Below are 17,537 nucleotides of genomic sequence, written 5' to 3'. Positions count from 1 at the left end.
TATGCTTATATAAAAGTATAAGGTCATAGTAGTATTACAGTTGCTAAGAATTATCAATATTTTGATTTTGAGATAGTTTTCTTGAGAATTTCTGAGACAAAACTAAGATTCTTAGCTGGGTGGTTGTGGCACACACCTTTGATCCTAGCACTTGTGAGGCAAAGGCAGGCAGATCTCTGAGTTCTAGGTCAGCCTGGTCTACAGAGCAGGAGTCCCAGAACAGCTAAGACTATACAGAAAAACCTTGTCTCAAAGAATTGAAAAAGCAACAACAGCAACAACAACAACAACAAAAACACCAAACAAAAAAAACTAAGATTCTCCCCTGCTTCCTTTGGTTTTTGAGACTGGGTTTGTCTATTTAGCCTTGGTTATCCTGGAGCTTGCTCTGTAGACCAGGCTGACCTCCAACTTGAAGAGATGCCTTTGCCTCCTGAGTGCTGGGAATAGAGGTGTGTGCCACCACTGCCTGGCCAAACTAAAATTCTTAAAAAGTAAAATATGACAATAGTTTTCTAAATAAGACAGATTTGGGGGGTGAGAAAAGCAGGTATCTAGAAATGTAAGTCTGTTCTAGAATTCCTGCCTCCTCCCCACGCACCACCACATCTGGCTGTACATTTATTTGCTTTTTGTTATTTTATTTATTTATTTGGTTTTTAGAGACAGGGTTTCCCTGTAGCTTTTAGATTCTGTCCTGGAACTAGCTCTGTAGACCAGGCTGGCCTCGAACTCACAAGAGATCCTCCTGCCTCTGCCTCCCAAGCACTGGGTTTAAAGGTGTGTACCACCCATTGCTTGGGCAGGCTGAATTCTTGTCCCATTTCTCAGTGTTAGGATTACAAACCTGTGCCATCATACCTGGCCCATTCTTCCCTTCCTTCATACATGCATGCATGTATGCACATATGTATGTAGTTTTATAGGATTTATTTATCCTTCTTTCATGTGCTTGCCTACATTTATGCATGTTTACCACATGTGCACCTGGTCCCCAAGGCCAGAAGAAGGTGTTGGATACCTTAGAACTGGGGCTACAGACGATTGTGAGCCAAACCTAGGTCCTCTGCAAGAGAAGCAAGTGCTCTTAATCACGAAGTGATCTTTCCAGCCCCCTTCTTATATTTTAGTTGCCAAAAATCTTTCATTGAATGAATAATTATAGAGGCTATAAAATTTAAAATGCTTTTTCCTGATGCCTCTCAATATAATTCTACAGGCACATGAGTTTTATTTTCATAATCTCATGAAGCCTGGTATTTTGTCTCACGTTTCAAGGGCCCATTCATACATGGATAACTGTAGGTCTGCTCATGAAGTTCACAGGCTGAACTCCCACAAGCTGTAAAACAGAGTTTATGGGCTTGTGATCCAACCTATTTCTGTCTCGGTGCACAAAGTGGATGCTGTTACCTAGAAGAGAACAAGGACAAATGCTGAGGGCAAATGCCGTGCTAGTCTTTAGATTTACTGCTTACCGGGATCAAGGAAGTATTGCAATTGCTAATTAGTCCAAAGGGAAAAATTAATTACCTGGAGTCCATTATACTTCCTATGTAATGCCACCATAATTCTGCATCATGGCAATTAACCATGACAAGGCAATGGTTGAATAAGAGTGTTTCTTAACACATTATGAGCTCTGAGGGAACAGCATCCTAAATTATACCCTTCTATTCAGTTTCAAGTATAATTAAATAAAACATCCAACCAGACAGGCAGAATTTGGAACTAACATAGGTATCAGCTGGGAAATTAAGATCTATTTCCTTAGCATATGCATTAATAAAATAAATCATTTGCTTCAAAAAATTCACTCCTGGGGGCTAGGGGGTGCAGTACTCATGAGGCTCTGGGTCATCCCTAGCACTGCCAAAAAAAAAAAAAAAAGAGAGAGAGAGAGAGCGAGAAGGAAAGAAAAACACTGATTTCATAGAATGCTTTATAACTAACCAAAGAGGTTAGGAGTGAAGGCAGGAAGCCAGCTAGCTACAGTAAACCTAGACACCCACAATCCTATACACTCAAGTTGTAATTTATCGCCTAAATCCTGTTAGTTCCACCTGCAACTCAAAACCAGAATTTTTGTTTGTTTTGAGTCAGGATCTCTCTATTATATAGCACTGGTTGGCCTGGAAATACTATGTAGATTGAACTCACAGAGATCCTCCTGCCTCTGACTCCAAAATGCTGGGATTAAAGGTATGTGCCACCATGCAGCCAAAACCAGAATTTAACTTGAAACATTAGCTCAAAGAACATGCTTTTTGGCATCATGTCCACTGGCCACATCTATAGTAACAGGTTTAATTCTTCATCCCCTGTGGATATGGTGTGGCTTATAAGGCATTATTTGAAAGGATTAGGACATGTGGCCTTGTTGGAGTAGGTAAGGTCTTATTGGAACTATGTCAACAGGACCACTTTGAAGTTTCAGAAGCTCAAGCTAGGCCCCATGTGGCACTTTCTCTTCTTGCTGCCTGACAAATCAGATGTAGCACTTTCAGCTACCTCTACAGTACCATGTCTGCCTGCATGCTGCCATGCTTCCTGTCATGATGATAATGAATTCAACCTCTAAACTGCAAGCCAGCCCCAATTAAATGTTTTCCTATATAACAGTTGATGAAACCCTGTCTGGAGAGATAGCTCAGAGGTTAAGAGCAGTCACAGCTCTTCCAGAGGTCCTGAGTTCAATTCCCAGGAACTACGCAGTGGCTCACAACCATTTGTAATGAGATCTGGTGCCCTCTTCTGGAGTACAGACATACACACAAGCAGAACACTGTATATCATCATCATCATCATCACCATCACCAACAGTTGCTGTTGATGTCTCTACAGCAGTAGAAATACTAAGACAATGGTCAAATGACTCAGTGACATGAGATGAGGAATGGGGTAAAAATCAACAACCCTTTCCTGGTGTGGGAGGGCCTTCTGTATATGTGTTGCTTTTATTGGTTAATGAATAAAGCTGCTTTTGGCCAGTGGCTTAACAGAGTAAAGCCAGGCGGGAAATCCAAACATAGATGTACAGAGAAGGTAGGCAGAGTCAGTGAGATGCCATGTAGCTGCCACGGAAGGAGACAGATGCCTGGGAACTTTACCAGTAAACCACAAGCCTTGTGGTAAAATATAAAATCATGAAAATGGGTTAATTTAAGATATAAGAGCTAGCTAGCAATACGCTTAAGCTATTGGCCAAGCAGTGTTTTACTCTTTTTTTTTTGTTTGTTTGTTTTTCGAGACAGGGTTTCTCTGTGGTTTTGGTTCCTGTCCTGGAACTAGCTCTTGTAGACCAGGCTGGTCTCGAACTCACAGAGATCCGCCTGCCTCTGCCTCCTGAGTGCTGGGATTAAAGGCAGGCCTGCACCACCACCGCCCGGCGCCAAGCAGTGTTTTAAATAATATAGTTTCTGTGTAATTATTTTGGGTCTGAATGTCTGGGAACAAACGAACAGCCTCCAACAACACCTTCCAGGTCTGGGGATGCAAATTAGTTATGCAAAAATATGGGTCTGGAAGATTGGGGTGTAGCTCAGTGATGGAAGCACCGGTACAGTACACAAGATCCTGGGTGAAATATCCGACACCATGGAGAAAGAAAAGAATATGGAGGCTGGGAGGTAGTGGATTAAAGAATCCCAGCACTCAGGAGGCAGAGACAGGCCGATCTCTGTGAGTTGAAGGCCAGCCTGGACTACAGAGGGAGGTCTAGAACAGCCACAGGTACGTCAGGAGACGCTGTCTCAAAAAAAGAAAAAAAGGGGGAGGATGGAAAGGAGCGAGCTCTGAGCTGAGCTCAAAATGGGCTCACGTATTTACTTAGTCATTTATCGATGATGAGCCTAGGAGACAATGCACCTTCCACTGAGTTACAACTCCAGCTCCAAAGAGCTTTTTCTTTTTCTTTATTTTTTTAAATGATCTAAATTTGTAAGAGATGGGTACAAGTGTGCCTGCTACAAAAAACAAAACACTTAGTCAAAAGCAGGCCTTTGAAGAGTCTGGGACTGGTAGACGTGTTAATAATTCACCAGGAGGTACAATTTTAAAGAGGCAGAGAATGAAGAAAAATCTGCCTACGCCAGTGGCTGTTTGGTCTGTTACTGCAGACCGTGAATGTGGAGAAAGTCTGCTTTCCACACTGCTGGCCCAGACACGGTCAATGCGGTTGTTGAAGCCGTGCCTTATGGCAGTCCTCACTTCAGAACGAGCTAACCCTGGTACTGGCTCGCTTTCCAACACTGTGTGGGTTTCTTACTTCAGTCAGCAAAAGTAAAGATTCTTTCATTTACAAAAGGAACTCACCTCTCCAAGCTTGAATAGCAAGTGTTTTTATCTGGGAAGCTATCTGGTCAGGCCCCTATTGAACTTATATTTTGACAGTTCTGTAACTTTATTCCATATTCTCATTCGCACTAACTGTAGGTTTTTTGTTTGTTTTGGTTTTTTGCTTTTTTTTTTTTTTTTCCTTTTAAGCCCTGGCTGTCCTGGAACTCAGTCTATAAACCAGGATAGCCTTGAAATCAAAAATCTACCTGCCTCTACCTCCCAACTGTGTCTGTTTTTCTGTCTGGAGATTTTTTTTAATGTGTGATAAGGACACAGGTTATCAAAGTGTAGAGACTGGTGACTCCTCAGCCTCAATTCGTTTTCTGGACAAATGGACAGGGGCCCACTCTGGAGCATTCCTATTCCTTTGGGCCAGATGGCTCTGACCAGCCTGGTATCACTGTGCACATCTGGATCCCCCACTTTGTTCATGGAAATTTCCAGATTTCTTCTGAGTGCCGAAGGAACAATGTGGACTAGGATGCAAATCCGAATGTTGTCCTTTGTGCAGCGACCATGCTCGTCTTTGCATTGTCCCAATTTTAGGATATGTGCTGCCAAAGTGAGCACTGAACTCCTTTAAGATTTATTTTATTTTTAATTATGTATATTTATAAGTATGTGGGGAGGGGGAGGTTGTACACATGAGTGTAGGTCCCCAAGGAGGCCAGAAGAGGGCATCAGATCCCTAGGAGCTAAAGTTATAGGTGGTTGTGAGTCACCTGATATAGGTGCTGGGAACTGAATTAGGTCCATCGCAAGAGCACACAGTGCTCATAAACGCTGAGCAATTTCTTTAAGCCCCGTTGAACTTTTAATCAGCAACTCATAGCTTACTCTCTGTGTCCCAAGTCCCTGCCCTCACTCTATAGTGATGAGGACCCTCATCAAACACAGACATCAATACCCAGAAGTCTCTGAAAATGAAAGATGCTCCTTATCAGAGCACGCCCTCTCATTAGACCAGTATCTATCACATAAGGAAGGTGGATGGCTCTTAGACTGCCGAGGGCACTGAGACATAACCTGTCCTTGATGCTCACCTGGACCTAAAATGAAGGTTCCGCCTTGCTGAGCTGGGTCTCCTTGGAAATCAAAAAGCGGGCCAGTGACTGCCCGCCACAGGCTCTGAAGGCTTCCCGAAAGCAGGTTGGATTTTATGTGGGGGCTCTGTCCTGAAATATTGAAAATTGTCTTTAGGTGTTTGTATTCCAATAAGATGTCAGTCCTAGCAATAGTGGAGAGGGGGCCTGAACTGACCTCCTCCTGTTATCAGGCTGGTGACTATCCTAATTGCATTAGAGAACATTCAGCAAGTAAGTGTTAGATGCAAAGATCCACAGCCAAGCACTGGCCAAGCTCTGGGAGTTCTGTTGAAGAGAGAGAGGGAGGAAGGATTGTATGAGCCAGGGGGAGGGGGTCAGGGTCATGACAGGGGACCCCAGAGAGACAGTTGACCTGAGCTCATGGGAGCTCACCGACTCTAGACCATCAGCTAGGGAGCTTGCCTGGAACTGACCTAGGCGTTCTGCATGTGTGTGACAGTTATGTAGCTTGCTCTGTTTGTGGGGCTCCTAGCAGTGGGATTAGGACCTGTTCCAGGTACTTGAGCTAGCTTTTGGGAACCCATTCCCCATGCTGGGTTGCCTTAGAGGTCCGGCCTCAACTTGATGTGCATGCTTTGTTGACTCTCATGGGAGGCCTGCCCCTTTCTGAATGGAGACAGAGGAGGAGTGCATGGGGATGGAGAGAGGGAAGAGAAGAAGAGGGATGATTAATTGTGGTCAGCATGTACAATAAATTTAAAAAACACGTCAGTTCTTGTATAAAACATTCTTTAAAAAAAGACTTACTTTAAATTATGTCTGTCTGTCTGTCTGTATGTATGTATGTCTGTATCCGTGTGTGATTGTACATGTGCATGCTGTGCCCACTGGAGGGCAGAAGAAGGTGCTGAATCCCCTGCAGATGGAGTTATAGGTGGTTGTGAGCACTGGTAACTGAACTTGGGTCCTTCACAAGAGCAGTGAGAGCTCCCAGTGGCTGAGCCATCATCTCTCCAGTCTGGAAGCACTCTGTATTGGGGCCATCATCCTTTCCTGACTCTGCAGCAGAAAGCACAGTACTGAACTTTAACAACGGCTTACCCTGCCGCTGCACCGGCAGAGGCAGTCCTTTTCTAGTATAGTGTAAGACATTTGGCAACAACATCCTTGCTTTCTACAACTGCTAAATGTCCATAACACTGGTCACTGAGTTGGACAACCGAAAACTATCTCCAGTGAAGGACAAACATGCCAGGAGGGTAATGTCTGCTGAGGACACTGTCTTAAAGGAAGAAGGGATGGACCTGGGCCATCTGCTGGTGGAGGAAGGTCATTGGTTAAATAAAAAGAAACTGCTTGGCCCTCATTGGTTAGAAGATAGGTGGGAGGAGTAAACAGAACAGAACGCTGGGAGGAAGAGGAAGTGAGCTCAGACTCCACAGCTCTCCTCTCGGGAGCAGATGCCTCAGAGAGATGCCATGCTCCCCTCTCCCGGGCAGACGCACGCGATGAAGCAAGCCGCCAGGTTAGACATGCTGAACCTTTCCCGGTAAGACCGGTGCTCACAGATTATTAGAGATGGGTTGATCGGGATATCAGAATTAGCCTGTAAGGGCTAGAGCTAAAGGGCCAAGCAGTGATTAAATGAAGACAGTTTGTGTGTTGTTATTTCGGGCATAAGCTAAGCAGGCGGCCGGGGTGCTGGGAATGCAGCCCCGCCGCTCTTATTACTACAATCTGCCACAGAGAACATCACTGCAAACTTCTCATTTGTCTTGCTTCTTAGTCTCCCGTGTACACTTGCTTGGTTCCTTGCCTCCTCCCCAGAACACAGTCTGCACAGGCTGTTCAGTGACGGTCAACACCTTGCCTTCCTGGGCCCATGACTAGGCTGCCCTTTCCGGTTTCCCTCACATTAGCTGTGGTAATGTTCTAGTTACTGAGTGAAGGGGTTGCTTCTGGAGCAAGCTCCCAAAACCTCTCTCCAAATCTTGGAAACCTTGGATGGGAAATGACAGAGTCACAGGAGGGCAAGGCCTGGGTCTCAGAAGGCTTGATGCCTGTCATCTACTTCTCTTTTCACAGTGACTGATTTTTTTTTCACAGTTTCTGCTCTGTGACTAACATTCCTGCTCCTTTTGAGCTGAGAAACTCAGTCTCTGCTGTATCTTATAACTATTTTTCTCTTATTCTTGCCTTGTTTATGTCTGACTTTTAAAGTTTGATGACTATACAGAAAAAAAAAAAAAACCACTCAGACTAAACTTACCTTCCTCTACTGCATTCTTCTGACTCAGATCAGTTTGGCTCCAGCTACATGAAGGCACCTTTATCTACAAGCCAAGCAAGCAGTAACTTGGTGGTGACAAAAATCTACCTGAAGATAATGTCAGATCAGACAGGTGGAAGGCTAGGTTTCAAGATAAGTCCCTATCTAATACAGACAGTAACCACAAGCCTAAGTCGTTTAATTTTTCAAAACTGAGCCAGGCACACGCCTTTAATCCCATCACTTGGAAGGCAGAGGCAGGTGGATCTCTGTGAGTTGGAGGTCAGCCTGATCTACGTGAGTGCCAGGACAGGCTCCAAAGCTACACAGAGAAACCTGTCTCGAAAAACAATTTTTTTAAAAAAAATTGTATTTATTTTATGTATATGGGTGTTATATATGTCTGCACACCAGAAGACTGTGACTGGTTATAGTGGGATTCCTACAAGCCCTTTTGGAATGCAATGAGTTTTCTTGACTGACTCACAGATTCAAGCAAACAGTCTATGGTGGTTAATGCTAATGTTAGTTTGAGATGGTCTAGAATCATCTGGGAAGGGAATCTCAGTGAAGAACTGTCTAGATGACAGGTTTGTGGGAAATTATGGTTAGTGTATCCACTGTGGGTGGCACCATTCTCTCTCTGGTTAGGGGATCCTAGATTACGTATGAGTAGAAAGGAGGCTGAGCACAAGCAAGCACGCGTTCATTCAAGGCTCTCGCCTTGACTGTGATGTAATGTGACTGGTTGTGGCAAGTCCCTGCAACCTTGACTTTCTGTACTGAAGGCCTATAGTCTAGGATCATGAGCCAAGTACACCTTCTCTCCCTCACGTTGCATTTGGCAGGATGTTTTATCACAGCCGCAGAAATGAAACTATGACATAATCACTTAACATTTAGCATAAAATATAAACTTAGCAGATTTATTATTTAAATTTTTATTTTACTTGCATGGGCATTTTGCCTGCACATAGAGCTGTGCACCATGTACATGCAGTGCCCACAGAGGCCAGAAGAGGGCATCAGGTCCCCTAGAATCAGAATTACAGATGGTTGTGAGATACCATGTGGGTGCTGGGAATGAACCTGTGTCCTTTGAAAGAGCAACCAATATCTTAACCACTAAGCCATTTCCCCACCCTTAGTGATTTAGCTTTTGAATATCCTAGGAATGACTCTCAGAACTGTGAAGAACCTTTCAAAGCATTTTATGAAGTAAAGGGACGGCTCAGTTCCCAGCACCCCAAGTAGTTCACAGTCTGAAACTTCAGCCCCAAGGGATCCAATTCCCTCTTCAGGTCTCCATGGACACTGCACATGGTACATACAGGCAAAATACTCACACATATAAAATAAAAATAAAACTTTAAAAATCACTTTATAAAATCTTTCCAGATGGTACACATGAACACCTTTAATCCCAGCACTCAGAGGCAGAGGCAGGTGGATCTCTGTGAGTTTAAGGCCAACCTGGTCTACAGAGTGAATTCCAGGATAGCTAGGGCTACACAGATAAACCCTGTCTCAAAAAAAAAAATTGCTTTATAGAATCTAGTATTTTTCATTTAAAATGTGTGTATTTGCCAAACAGTGGTGGTGAACTCCTTTAATCCCAGTATTTGGGAGGCAGAGACAGGGCAAAAGCATGTAAACTCATCATATTTTTATATTAATCATGGAAGTAAATGCCCCCACAGAACGTATGAAAGCTCTTCACAGACAGGAGAGCTGCTTTGAGGGCAGGACCCCAAGACTGGAGCCTCAGACTTGTGCGAATGTAAATCCACCCAAGAAGAGCATGAACTGACAGTACTCTGTCCGTCAGAGGGGCTCTCCGTCCAAGACAACTGCTCAAGGAAGTGTTTGCCCAGGTTCAATAGCCAAGACTCAGGTCATCAACACTGTTGTAGAAGGGGCCCCTCTGCTACTTGAGCTGGCAGAGCTAGGAAGCGTTGCCTGTGTGGTTTTGTGGACACAAGAAATGCAAAGTTGTGAGGTCATGACAGCTTGCACCCATGTCCCACAGAGCCACTGGGGCCAGGCAGTGTGTGGCAGGGTCACATTCTTGGCAAGCAGCTTGGCAGGGATGGCACAGAGGTGTGAAGGTGAAACTTAGGCTGCTCTGGGAATACCACGATGCTAAAAATGCCAGGGCTGTGGGACATCTGCTAAAGAAAGCCTCAGGCAATAAATGATTAAATTTAATTAACACAAGTAAATAAATAAATAAATTTTAAGGAAGCAAGCCTCAGGCATGAAGTGGAGCCAGATCAACAGAAAGGCAACCCGTGCTGCAGACGGTAGAACCGGATGGGTGAGGTGCTTAAGCTTGTAGGGACACTGAGGATTCCACCAGGAGTTCCAGATTTGGGACCTGGAGTTGCAGGATTTGGTGCTAGTCCTGCAGTGTTTGGTCTTTCCTTGCTGCCCTGGTTAGTTTTTGACACAAACTTAGAAACATCTAGGAAGAGATAATCTTAATTGAGAAAAATGCCTCCATGAGACTGGCCTGTAGGCAATCTGTGGGGCATTTCCTTAATTAATGATTGATGTGGGAGGGTCCATCTCACTGTGGGTGGTACCACCCCTGGGCAGGTGATCCTAGGGTGTATAAGAAAGCAGACTGACAAGGCATGGGGAACAAGCCAATAAGTAGACTTCTGCTTCACTTCAGGCCTCCAGGTCCCAGCCTTGATTCCTGCCCTGGCATCCTTCAACGACAACTGTGACGTGGATGTATAAGACGAAATGAGCCCTTTCCTCCCCTAGGTTAGTTCTGGTGATGGTGTTTCATCACCACAGCAGAAATCCTTACTAAGACACCAATTAGCTTTCCTTTCTTTTTTTCTGGAATGGGAGTGTTTACTGTGCACCATTGTATTTTATAAAATTAATAAAATATGTAAATTTAAAATAAGTCTTTCTTTTTCCTTTTTGGTTTTTGACACAGGGTTTCTTTCTCTGTGTATCTCTGGTTGTCCTGGAATTCACTCTGTAGACCTGGCTGGCCTCAAACTCACTGAGATTTGCCTGCCTCTGCCTCCCTGAGTGCTGGGATTAAAGGTGTGTGCCACCCCCGCCCAGCTATAATATGTAAAATTTTTAAGATATTATTTATTTATTTTTAAAATCCTTCTTATTTTAATTGTTTAGATAAGAATGTGCTATTACGTGGAGGCCCAAAAATGTGAGACGATTTCCACCTTGTCTGAAGGTCAGAGAGTTAGAGGTTGCTCAAAATTGTTGACACGTCCTGACCGAGGGTGTGGTTACTTGGTCCTTTTTTTTTTTTTTTTGGTTTTTCGAGACAGGGTTTCTCTGTGGTTTTGGAGCCTGTCCTGGAACTAGCTCTTGTAGACCAGGCTGGTCTCGAACTCACAGAGATCCGCCTGCCTCTGCCTCCCAAGTGCTGGGATTAGGCGTGCGCCACCACCACCAGGCTTACTTGGTCCTTTTGACATTAAGATGGTACATTCACTATCCCCTGACCAAGGGTCAGGAAATTCAAGCATGCTTCTGCTGCTCCTTCTTTTGATTTTTTTGTTTGGTTTTGGTTTTTCAAGACAGGGTTTCTCTGTAGCTTTGGAGCTTGTCCTGGAACTCACTCTGTAGAACAGGCAGAGCCTCGAACTCACAGAGATCCAGCTACCTCTTCCCTCCCTCCCAGTGCAGGAAAATAGGAGGTTTGACCCTGGGAGTGGCTGCATTCAGGATACTTGGTCTACGGCGGGTTCACTGCCTAAACAACAAAATGTTGACTTGATGTCTCAAAGTATTGAAGCAAGTAACTATTTGAGTTCTCCTTTGTATCACATGGTCTTTTGTCTTCTTACCCCTGTGGGACTGGGGTATAAAAGTGTATGGAAAATTAAATGTAGGTGAATTTCAGGATTCACTGGAACACCCTCCCAATTCTATCCTATGTTTTCTGTTTTATTATTTCCATTAACGTCTTCATTTTCTTTACTATTTTCCTAATCCCCATGCCCCGACCCTGGTAAGTGGTATCCTTGTTGAAGCATGGGCCCCAACAGCTGTACATTTTCTCCCACTTCCCTTCCCTCCTCCCCTCTCCCCTTTGACCTTTCCCCCTACTACTCCCCCCCCCCCCCATGCTTCCAATTTACTCCGGAGATCTTGTCTTCTTTTTTTTGAGAGCTCACAGTTAAAAGCCTGAATCTCAGGGGAGCCTTTGAACTTCTGAACAGTGTTGATACCTTAAATTCTCTGCTGTGGAATAATCCCTTTGTAAACTGTAAAGATTTGTCACTTGAATTGGTTTAATAATACGCTGATTAGAAGTAGCCAGGCAGGAAGGATAGGCTGGGGAACCAAACTAAGAATGCTGGGAAGAGGAAGGGCAGATGCAGAGGAAGCCAGATGAGAAAGCTGTACTGAGAAAAGGTACCAAGCCATGTGGCTAAACATAGATAAGAAGTGTGGGTTAATTTAAGCGTAAGAGCTAGTTAGTAATAAGCTTGAGCTACCGACCGAGCATTTATAATATAAGCTTCTCTGTTGTAATTTCAGAAGCAGCTGCTGGGTATTTGGGAGTTGCTGTGGGACAGAAACTTCTGCCTACAATTCCCTTTGCCAAATTTTTTTTTTTTTTGGTTTTTCGAGACAGGGTTTCTCTGTGGTTTTGGAGCCTGTCCTGGAACTAGCTCTTGTAGACCAGGCTGGTTTCGAACTCACAGAGATCTGCCTGCCTCTGCCTCCCGAGTGCTGGGATTAAAGGCGTGCGCCACCACTGCCCGGCTCCAAAATTTTTTAAGATGTATTTTTATTGTTATTATCTAAAAAATAATATTTAAGTATGTGTGTGCAGGAGCCCTTGGATGTCAGAAGAGGGTGTCAGATTCCTCGGAACTGGAGTTAAAAGTTGTTGTGAGTTACTATGTTGGTGCTGGGACCTGAACCTAGGTCCTCCGCAAAAGCAGCAGGTGCCCTTAATCACTGAGCTATCTCACCAGCCCCTTTGATATCTATTTTGTCACAACAACAGGAAAAGGATCAAACACAGCTTTGCTATGCATATATGCTCTAGTGTGAGAAGACACACGTGCTTGAGAGAACTACACTGTATGTGCAATGTCTTACCTGAAGAGGAAATTTCTTCACCTCTTTTCATTCCCAATCTTTTATAAATTTCTCTCTCAGGATCAACATAGATTTCATGAGAATATCCAGTCAGTTTGCAGAAAGGCTAAAACGAGAGTAATTAGACTTCCTATTAGAACAACTAAAAAGTAATGGCAATCTAAAATTTTTCTGCCAACTGAGACTATACAGGGGCTCAGCAAATGCAGTTTTTATATCTGAAACACATTTAAATGGGGCTTCTTGTCTTGTTAGTTACCTCAATATGATGGTACGATGATTGCCCAATCACTATGAGGGTGACATCCGCTTCCTTTGGGAAAAGAGGGACAAGTGCATATTATTAGAAAGCATGCCTTAAGAACTGTCCCTCGAGCAGCTCTTTCGTTTTGTTCTGATGCCACCTATAGGCTTCTAGGAGAATAGAAAACAAAACTCCATGAGTAGAAGGATATATATGGCACAATATTTGAGTAATTCAGATAATTTGTTTTCTCTATGTAAGAATTTCAAGACTTAAACATTAAACATCAAACTACCAGAAGAAAACACAGGGGGAAATTCAGTATAACAATGATTTGGTTCAGCGAGTAAAGGTGCTGCTGTCCCTGATCACCTGAGTTCCCATCTCAGAGACCCACAGGTAGGAGAGAACTGACTCCTGCAGGCTGTCTGACCTCCACACATGCACATATAAATCAATAAAGCAGAACAATGAAAGTAAACACACAAGAAGTTGTGTTATTCTATATAGCAAAGGAAACAACAAAGACAGAGGCCACTGACTGGACTAAGAAAAACTATGCAAATTATGCACTTGTCAAGAGACTTAATGGGCTAGGGATCAGGGCCTGTCTAGTATGCATAGGATCTGGATTTGATCTCCAGCAATGAGGGGGTTAAAACTTAGACAGTTCTCAAAAGACAGTAGACATGCAAATAGTTAGTAGCTATATGAAAAATTCTTGGGCTGCGGAGATGGCTCAGTGGGTGAAGTGCTTGCATGATGATTTGAGTTCTTTCCCAGAATCCATTCCAGTGCAGCAGCGAGTGCTGTGATCCCAGCAATGGGTTGGAGACAGGTGGATCCTGGGGGTCCCAATTCAGCCAGCCCGTTTAAATCAGCAAGCTCCAGGCCAACGAGAGACGTTACATAAAAAACAAGGTGAATGGCACCTGAGAAACAACACCTGTGGCTGACCTCTGTGCATAAGAATTTGTACACTCTCGACACAAAAATAATGATCATCACTAGTCATTAGAGACATGGAAATGAAAACAGCAATTAAGTATCTCTTCACCCCAGGAGCGATGTTACTAACCAAAAAAAGGTAACTAGGGGGCTGGAGAGATGGCTCAGCGGTTAAGAGCATTGCCTGCTCTTCCAAAGGTCCTGAGTTCAATTCCCAGCAACCACATGGTGGCTCACAACCATCTGTAATGAGGTCTGGTGCCCTCTTCTGGCCTGCAGGCATATACACAGACAGAACATTGTATACATAATAAATAAATAAATAAATAAATACATATTTTAAAAAAAGGTAACTATCAGTGAGGACATAGAACAAAGAGAACCCTTCTGTGGCATTAATGAGAATAAATTAGGATAGACTTTATGAAAACAGTACACAGGCTATTCAAAAAATTAAAGGCAGAGCTACCACATGATCCAGAAATGCCACTAATTGGTTATGCACTAAAAGTAAATGAAATGGCGTGCAAAGAGACCCCACACTTCCATGTTCACTGCAGCACGATCAACAGCAGCTAAGACAAGGATGCGACCCAAGTGTCTATCAGCGGTCAAATAGGATAAATCCCTATGAAGTAGCATTTCGTGGAAAAGGAGGTTTGTTTTCTTGTCAACTGTGAAAACAGGGAGGACATTATGCTAAGTGAAATAAGCCAGGAACAGAAAGACAAAAACTAGACGATTCTACTTATAATACATATGGATTCAAACAGTCTAACTCATGGATGTAGAGGAAAAAAAACAGTGTCTGGTTACCACAGTCTGGGAGAAAATCATTCAAAGGGTACAGTTTCAGTTGTATATGAGGAAGACGATCATTTCAGAAATCTACTGCCCAGCATACTGACATAGTGACTAGCAACATGCTGTCTATTTCAAAATCACCAAAAATCCATCCCCTTTAAAAGTTCTTTGTATTTTGATAGCCTGGTGTGGTAGCACACACCTTTAATCCCAGCACCTGGGAGGCAGAGGCAGGTGGATCTCTGTGAGTTTGAGGCCAGCCTGGACAACAGAGTGAGTTCCAGGACAGCCAGAGCTACACAGAGAAAACCTATCTTGAAAAACAAAAAACAAAAACAAACAAATAAAAAATCAGTACCAACAAAAACATCACAGACACACATGGAAATGCAATCAGCCATAAAGAATGAGGTCATGATAAGTGCAGGAAATGGGCGGAAGTGGACATCGGCGTGCCAAGTCAAAGAAGCCACGCAAGACATATATGTTTGTTTTCTCTCACATGCAGGATCTAGGTTTAAATTTCTATGCATGCATTTACGTAGGATATTAAAGTAGAAAGGAGGCTGAGAGGATGAGGTCTGCGGTAGAAGGGCATGAGAGGGTAAAGGAATATGAAGATATGTATGAAGACAGCAAAGTCAGTGTGGCTCTGGAGGAAGGGAGAAGCAGCAAATAAGAACAAAGTATTCACACATGAAAATATAAGAAGACCCATTTGTATGTTCAGTAAACCAACAATGTCAATAATATTAAAAATATTAGGTAGATGTAATACCTTTACATTGGAAAGAGGCTTCAGAATATTAACATGCAAACAAAAGGAAGAGAGGCCATTTTTTCCCTCATACACCCTAACTGATACATGTGTGCTGAAAATAGGCTTTATTTCTACAAATGTCTTCCACTCAGATCTTCCATCCACATCTGGGGACGGGCATTTACACCTTCTATCCATACATCACATTCACATCTGGATGTCTTCCACTCACATTTTCCACCCACATCTGGTGACCGAAGAAAAACAGGGACGTGGGACTTGGAACTTTTTTTTTTAAATTTTTTTTTTTTTTTTTTTTTTTTTTTGGTTTTTCAAGACAGGGTTTCTCTGTGGCTTTGGAGCCTGTCCTGGAACTAGCTCTTGTAGACCAGGCTGGTCTCGAACTCACAGAGATCCGCCTGTCTCTGCCTCCCGAGTGCTGGGATTAAAGGCGTGCGCCACCACTGCCCGGCTCGGGACTTGGAACTTATTGGCAAATACAAACCTGCACTTCCAAGATATGACAACATTTTCATATAATGAATAACTGTTGCAAGGAGGAGCACCAAATAACTATTTGAGTTATAAAATTAAAGCGTCAAAAATATAAGGCAGTTGAAGCCTATGTCTTGTTTTGATTTTGCATTCTTACGCAACACTGGGTTTGACACAGGCAGCTTACAGGTAACAAAAATGATGGTTAGTACGTAGTCAAGAGGGCGCAAAGGAGCTCATTAGGTCTCTGCTTCACTAGAAGACGGAAGAAGAGGTGACAGCCACACACGGTTCCCCCATCGCACAGGTCATTGCCGCTCACTCAGGAAACTTACTCGGAGGAAGCTCTTGGGGATTTTGGCCAGATCCTCGACATATTCTTTACAGACGTAACACAAGAAATGCTGAAAGGCAACAACAATGCGGAAGAGCACGTCAGCAAGGCAGCAGCCGGGTCTGGAAGGTTCAGGCTCTAGATTCCGGGTGAAGGGCGGTACCCACACGGACCCAGCAGCGGGGCGGCCTCCGGGAGGCCCTTCCCGTCCCGCTCTACCCTGCTCACCCTCACGAACACCACCACGGCCCGACGCTCCCGGAAAAGCGCGCCGAACGACACCCGTCTCCCGGATGCATCCAGCACCGGCAGATCAGCCACGGCAGCTGCTAGGGGCTGCCCGGGTTCTGTGTCCGAGCCGGTTGGGGTCAGGACTGGACCCGCGCAGCCGCTGACCTGCCGCGTCACCGGCGCGGCCATAGCGGGGGTAGGGCGACCGCTGGGATCCGCCCGGGGCCGGGGGAGGCGTGGCCCAGCGGGATGGGGCGGGGCGCAGCGGGATGGGGTGGGGCTGAGGCTCGGAAGCCGATCCACACCGGAGGATGCGGAGTCGCGAGAGTGGACAGGGGCTAGTTCTCAGGGAGCTGAGCCACGCGAGACAGGATGGATCCTTAGGGGGCGTGGCCACGAGGGGCGGGGCGAAGGACTAAGCTCTAAACCCATCTTTCAGTTTTAGTGCCAATGGAGAGGAGCATGCTATGATAGGTGAAGTTGTGGTAGTACCTCTTTCTACTGCCTACTGAACCTCCCAGTTAAAAACGGGGCTGGAAAGATCACTGGTTAAGAGCGCTGGCTTCTCTTGTAGAGAACCAGGATTCTGTTTCCAGCATCCACATAGTAGCTCGATTGTAACTTCAGTTCCAGGGTATCTGATACTCTATCCCAGCCTCCATAGGCACCGCTCAGAGGAGTGTCTACTGCTCCTGCAGAGGACCCACGTTAGATTCTCAGGTCCCACATCAGACCTTCACAACCGCCTGTAACTTCTGACTGCCTCCTTGGGGACTCAGGCATCTGCCCTCACAGAATGGAAGGAAGGGAAAGGGGAGGGATTAAAAATAGAGCAATTCATTTAAAAATTTAAGTTAATGGCCAGGAGGTGGTGGCACACTCCTTTAATCTCATCATTCAGGAGGCAAATCTCTGTGTTATAAGCCAGCCTGGTCTGCAGAGCAAGTTCCAGGACAGCCAGAACT

General features: G+C 44.5%; 1 protein-coding gene across 1 annotated transcript; it reads right to left on the bottom strand.

Moving 5' to 3' along the window:
* Positions 1–380: 380 nt before the first annotated feature.
* LOC121453359 (peroxiredoxin-like 2C) lies at positions 381–16,778 on the bottom strand. Its single transcript, XM_041660084.1, has 6 exons — positions 16,570–16,778; positions 16,343–16,411; positions 13,016–13,069; positions 12,757–12,862; positions 5,382–5,513; positions 381–1,413 (listed from the first exon to the last, which is right to left on the bottom strand). The coding sequence occupies exons 1-6, from the start codon at positions 16,759–16,761 to the stop codon at positions 1,286–1,288; spliced, it is 681 nt and encodes a 226-aa protein (XP_041516018.1). The 5' UTR covers positions 16,762–16,778; the 3' UTR covers positions 381–1,285.
* Between the last annotated feature and the right edge of the window lie 759 nt (positions 16,779–17,537).

This window comes from Microtus oregoni, unplaced genomic scaffold (assembly GCF_018167655.1).
Source record: "Microtus oregoni isolate MIOR12 unplaced genomic scaffold, Mior012 000011F_ref0000422, whole genome shotgun sequence".
NCBI classification, from domain to species: domain Eukaryota; kingdom Metazoa; phylum Chordata; class Mammalia; order Rodentia; family Cricetidae; genus Microtus; species Microtus oregoni.
This window is presented reverse-complemented; position numbering and strand designations above follow the sequence as displayed.